This window comes from Amborella trichopoda, chromosome 9, assembly GCF_054954075.1.
Source record: "Amborella trichopoda isolate Santa Cruz 75 chromosome 9, AtrichopodaSantaCruz75HAP2 v2.0, whole genome shotgun sequence".
NCBI classification, from domain to species: domain Eukaryota; kingdom Viridiplantae; phylum Streptophyta; class Magnoliopsida; order Amborellales; family Amborellaceae; genus Amborella; species Amborella trichopoda.
This window is the reverse complement of record NC_142344.1, coordinates 53,682,085-53,688,258: the sequence shown is the minus strand read 5'-3', so window position 1 is coordinate 53,688,258 and position 6,174 is coordinate 53,682,085. Positions and strand designations below refer to the sequence as shown.

Genomic DNA, 6,174 nt, shown 5'->3' with positions numbered 1-6,174 from the left:
TCAGCATCTTCAGCTGAAGCGAATCGAATTTAACAAAACTGATATGATCTAAGCATTTTAAGAAACCAAGATTAAAAAATTTCAAAATACTGCCTGTGATTCTAATGTGGATCCTAAAAATTTATTCAAGAAATTTTTTTTAAGTAAATCTTCCATGGAGTAAATGTACAATATGCTCCCATAGCAGTTGAACATGCTCTACAAAATGGTTTGGTATTTTCAAGTTTTTGGGCATTTTCTATTCACCCAAAAATGTATATTAATTTTTTTTTGGTGGTGGATCAGCCAAGAAAGAGTTCACTAATAGGAATTAAACTTTAAAATTTGAGGTATTTGATGCGTGCAACATTGTTGCATCTTTATTTGGGCAAACATATAACACTTTACATATCGGGCAGGGTCAAGACGGTAAAGGCAGCACAACATCTCTAAGTTCATTTGTGACCTTGTCAAAATAAATAAATAAGTATATCAATAAAAACAAACATGACTTTACATATCATGGTTTTACACATCAGACAAGAAAGGTATGGGGCACCTTATCTTGGTTTACACTTAGTGCGCTTGATTAAACTGATCAAGAATATTTAAAAAATAAAAAATCTCGAATGATTGAGCCTCCATGATTAAGGCTAGGAACTGATCAAGAATATTAAAAAAAAAAAAAAACAACTCGAATGATTAAGCCTCCACATATATACTAACTTTTTGTGATACCGAGGTATCAAAATTTTTGTTTTGGGATAGGAATCGAATTTGAGATGTATAGTCGTGAAACCATAATTTTTAATTTTAATTGATTTGATCTGGAGATAAAAAAAACTATATAGAAAAGTTATTCGTGAGTCAGCTGGGCAGCGGGTGCAACAGCCGCTGACTCAATAACGTCCATCTCTAAGATAGAAGTTGTAAAAAACTTTTGGGGCTAAAATGAATTTAGACAGTGTCGAAATTTTTTTTTAAAAAAATCAACTTTTAAATATTGAATATTTTATTTTATTTTTCATATTCGGGATCACCTTAACTTAGATCATGAATCCCTAAAATTTTGAATAAAAAATCTCAATTTTAAGATAGTTTTAAGTGGGAGCCCACATATGCACAGTATGAATCGGATAACTCATAGAAACCTCATCCATTATATATGATTGAGAATTACTGTGTGAGAATCCTAATCAAGATGGCAAGGCTTGGGGCTATATATTCCCTATCTCAAACTAGAGATATGGGCTATGTGTTCTCTTATCTCAAAGCATAAATCTCTCCATATCGAGTCTCAATAAAGGGCAAAGTTTATATAGATCCGAGGCTCTAAACAATCAAATTAGCACTTATCTCAAAGTTTTCACTAGAAGAGGTTGTTTTGATGCTCAAGTATCATCAAATTGATCATCTCAACATCAAGGTGCATGGACAATCAGAAAAAAAATAGATTTCAAGTTTTGGAAATAGTGTATTTTGTAATGCATTTTTGGACAATCAATTTTCATGCTTTTCAAGTTTTCATAGATCTATCGATCTACACTATTTTTAAAGTTTTAAGTATATAACTAAAGATGATAATACATTTTTAGGCTATCACAAAGATTTTCAGTATTGAAACCACATTTCTCGATACTATTTGAAGGTAGGTTCTAATTTGATTGTTTAGAGCCTAGGCTCTATACAAACTGCATCCTTACATATGTATTTTAAAATAATATTTTATTTATTTTTGAAATAAAATCAATTATATCACTTTTTATTTTTAAAATTTTTTAGTTATGTTTTTTATTGTCTGGAAATTACAAATATAAAATTCGGGGATATGAAATGACTGAAGATTCGAGCTATAATATTCTCTCTCTCAAAGTAGGATCTCTTCCTTGTAGAATACTAATAGATACTGGTTCCATCCATATATAAAAATATAGGATCGAGACATATTCTAACTTTAAAGTTTATGTAATATTTTATAGAGAAATGATCTTATATGACCTCCCCCACCCATGTATATAGGACCTCAAAGGATCACTATTAAATTTGGTACAGTTATTTAGAAAAGTCAAGTCCTACACCCATGTGATAATTTTTTTAGATATCCATGCCAATTTTAATAGTGATCCTTTGGGATCCTACACCCATGGGTGGAGGAGAGTCTTATATAATGATTACTCTATTTTACAATAATAAAATATTACGATACTCAGATATTATTTAGAAAAAATTTCTCTCTATATAATGGAGATGACAAATAATTTATATTTAAATAGTGGACCTTATTTTTCTCTATAAAATAATAGAGATTATAAGTAAGAATTTATGATACTTAGATATTATTTAGAAAAAAATTCTCTATAAATAACGGAGATAACAAATACAAATAATTTATAATTACATACTGGACCTTATTTATCTCAATTCTATTAATTTTTATATTTTTCATAAAATTACGAATATTATACTTTTTTTTTGTCACAATAATATTTCAAATATGATTTGTATCTAACAACTCTAGTACTTTCTTTGATTTTCACGGTTTTAGAACCCAAAACACATTCAAAATTACTGCAAATCCGTTCTTGCTTCAGATCTATGAATCCAGAAACAGTACAAAGCAGGTGATCTTTGAAGAATTAACATGAACACTCTAAAAACAAAATTCAAGTATACTATTTTAAAGGCTAAAAATTTATTTCTTTTCGTGTTATACTGGTGTTCAATATGCTAAAACCGTAGAGTTTTGGATTCAAAATCCATATCCAAGGTAAATTTCATAAGGATGAAGCATCCTGCTAGAGCTGAGAATTGGTCGGATCAAAATCGGATCCGAAAAGTAAACATGGGATCTAGATCCAGACCCGATTTGATCCAAAACATTCAGATTTGGATTTGGATCTGAAAAGTATACATACGATTTGGATCCAGATCCAGACCCTATTGGATTAAAAAATTTATTTTATATATTATTTTATATGTAAAATAATATATAACAAAAAATACAATATAACATATACATATATGCATAATAATAATAATAATATATATTTAATTGGGTCGGATCCGGATCCCATGCAAATCCAAAGTTTAGATCTGGATCTGACCTGAATCCAAACCGAGTAAATTCTCACCCCTGCACTCTGCGACGCTCCTAAACCCTACCTTTTTAACATGGGAGGAGCGCCTCTGTATCTTCGAGACTATGAGTGCGGTCAGGCAATCCCTAACATTTTTCTGCCTCCCAAAAACCTCTCAAAATCTCCACATCAAAGCTCATTCCAAGAACAATTATTTCAATTTTTATCCATTTTAATATAAATTTATTTTTTTCTCCCTCTTTTCTATTTTATTAGTTCTTAAATAAGGTCTACTTTTTCCTCTGCCTTATTGCATGAAACACTCTCCTTGCTCGTACAAACCAGGCAACGGATTAATTCATTAAAAAGTGAACTTCAAATGAAACTCTATTGCATTTTGAAACTTAGACATATGTTAACACTTCACGATATAGGCCCGATACCTTTCGAGATCATCAATGCTTGGATACCATGTTGACGCGTCTGACACAAAGTTAAGATTTATTAAATACAGCATTTCTTGGAATAAAAAGTTGTGAACAACGTGAGTTCAAACCTCAAAGCATCTTAACTTTAAAGGGCGCAGGTCTGCCGCCAAACAAAGATGGAAACTACTATATTACTTCGAAGAATTTCATTATTAACGGCAATTATAAAAAAAGCAAGATCTTGAAAATTAAAAAAAAATTACATAAATAAAATGCTTTTTGGATTTTTTATGTCCTATATTTGTTGATGTTTAATAATTCTAATTTGATCAAATTCATAAATTTAGCACAAAATTATTATATAAATACTTGTACCATGGTACCTGAAATTTTAGACACATTGCCGGTGTCCATGTAACACTCTTTTGAAGGCAAGGAAAAGAGGTTACACAAACCAAGCTTTCCATGAGGCATCTCATCCACACAATCCATTCATTGTGGGTTGGTGATCACATTTAAACAATGGGAGACACCCATGCTGCTGGACCGACCGTCCACTCCATTAGTGACTCAAAGCTTATTAAAGGTGAAACTTGAAGTGAGCCTGGCTTATAAGGTCAATTCCCTCTCTTGGGCCTTAGGCAACCCTTGGGGCACGGCAACAACCATTGCTAAACCTTCCACATCCAATCTATCACTCTGTTCATCACCTTTTCCCTTCAATCCAACGATCTCTTGAGCCCTGCAAGCCTGACCCACCCAATCAATCCTCAAAACCATGGTCACCATCAAAAAAGCACAGACTGCAACCCCAACCAAAAACCCGAAGAACACGCCCCGCAAGCCCATCTTTCTCCCAAACCCAAGCCAAGCACCCAAAGGCAACGCCAACACATAAAAACCAGCCAAATTCACCCACATCCCCACCCCCGGCGTCGCCGTTGCCCTCAAAACCCCACCGCACACCACCTGAGGAAAGTTAAACACCTCGAGAGCGGCCATAAGAGGCATCATCCTCTTAACCCCCCTGACCACTTCCCTGTTGTGGCTAAAAACCGAACCCCAAAGGCCCCGAGCTGAAACCATGATGACGCACCCTAGCCACCCACTGAAAACACCAAGCCCCAGAGTCATGGCCATGGCCTCATAGGCCTTTTGATGGTGCCCAGCCCCGAGCTCGTTGGCCACGCGAACTGAAGCGCATGTGGCCAATGACAACATGACCGAGTAGAGCACATAGTCAGCATTGAGTACGATAGCGAGCGTGGCCACGGACTGGCGCGCATTAGGTAGGCGACCTGTTAGCATCATAAGCAACTCATAGCACCACCATTCGAGGCATGTCATTAAACAACAAGGCGCCGCGAGCCTCAAAATGCAAGCAAATTCCTTGACCCATTGCCACCGCCCACGCCACCATCCACCAAGCCACGGACCACTTGTGGCTGCATAAGCGGCCATGAGTGCAGCCGCATTCAGGTCGGTCCACCACGAGACCAAGGCCACACCTTGAACCGAATGGGCCAGGAAAACATTGAGGGGAATGTGAAAAGCCAGGGCAATGGCCGAACATATCATAATGGACACTGTTTGGCACTGTGAGCTTAAGTAAGCTCTAAGAGGGCATAGCAACGAGGTGGCAATCAAGTCCGGCAACAGGTGCACCAAGTACACACGAGCAACGTTCGATAGCTCGTGGTCCTGGCCGAAGAAAATGAGGATTTTGTGTGCGTTTAGCCATAGGTAAGAGATGGGTAAGGAGGCCAACAAGAGGAAGAAGATGGTCAGGACCAGGGTCCGGTTTAGGAGGGCGTGGTTTCGAGCACCAAAGGCTTGGCCACATATGGGCTCCATAGCGCCTGTAAGGCCTGAAAGCACCGAAAAGCCTGTGACATTGGCGAAGGTCAGGCCGAGTGCACCACCTGCAAGGTTGAGAGGGCCTAAGTGGCCAAGAAAGGCTGTAGAGATTATGAGTTTCGTGAACCACATGAGGTTCATGGCGAGTATGGGGAGGCCTATGTGACTTTGTTGTTTTAGCTCTGAAAACAAGGTTTTTTTGAGATTGGGGGGCCATTTTTTGATGTGGGGTAGTGGTGGGTTTGGAGGGTCATGGGTTTGCTCAGTTTTTTCTGCTTTTGGGGGAGGTGAAGGCATGGTTAAGAGGATGTAAGAGGGCCAATGGGAAAGAGGAGTGAGAAAAATAGGAGGTTAAAGTGCCAAAAGGAGTGAGGACTCAGAAAAATGGTAGGCTGGAAGATTAATGAGGAAACTGAAAAGCTGCATGCGTTTCGTGTGCAGACAAAAATGGTTAGGCATGAGAGAGAGAGAGAGGTTTTATGAGGGCTTGGAGAGAGAGAGAGAGAGGTTTTTTGAGGGGTTGTACCACCTAAATTGGTGGTTATGGTGATTGGACTTGTTGCTGATTTGGGTGTGATTTTATTGGAGATTGGGTGCGTTCTGAGAAGGCATTCACTAAGTGAGAGAGAGAATGAGAGAGTATTGAGGGTCCAGAAAATCAACGTGCATGTCCACTAACGCACCGTGACAAGCTTTTTGGTTCATTGTCGCTTGTTTTATAGCAAGGTTTTGCCTATCTGCGCCCCATACGTTATGCACGAAAATCCCTCATATTTGCTAATAATAGTTAGTTATGCATTCGTACTGCCTTTCGTGATTCCTCATTTGTCGTA

At 37.5% G+C, this 6,174-nt stretch overlaps 1 protein-coding gene across 1 annotated transcript; it reads right to left on the bottom strand.

The window, feature by feature from the left end:
* Positions 1 to 3,826: 3,826 nt before the first annotated feature.
* On the bottom strand, positions 3,827 to 5,942 carry LOC18441522 (MATE efflux family protein). The gene has a single exon (XM_006851748.4). The coding sequence runs from the start codon at positions 5,636 to 5,638 to the stop codon at positions 4,094 to 4,096; it is 1,545 nt and encodes a 514-aa protein (XP_006851810.3). The 5' UTR covers positions 5,639 to 5,942; the 3' UTR covers positions 3,827 to 4,093.
* Positions 5,943 to 6,174: the final 232 nt, after the last annotated feature.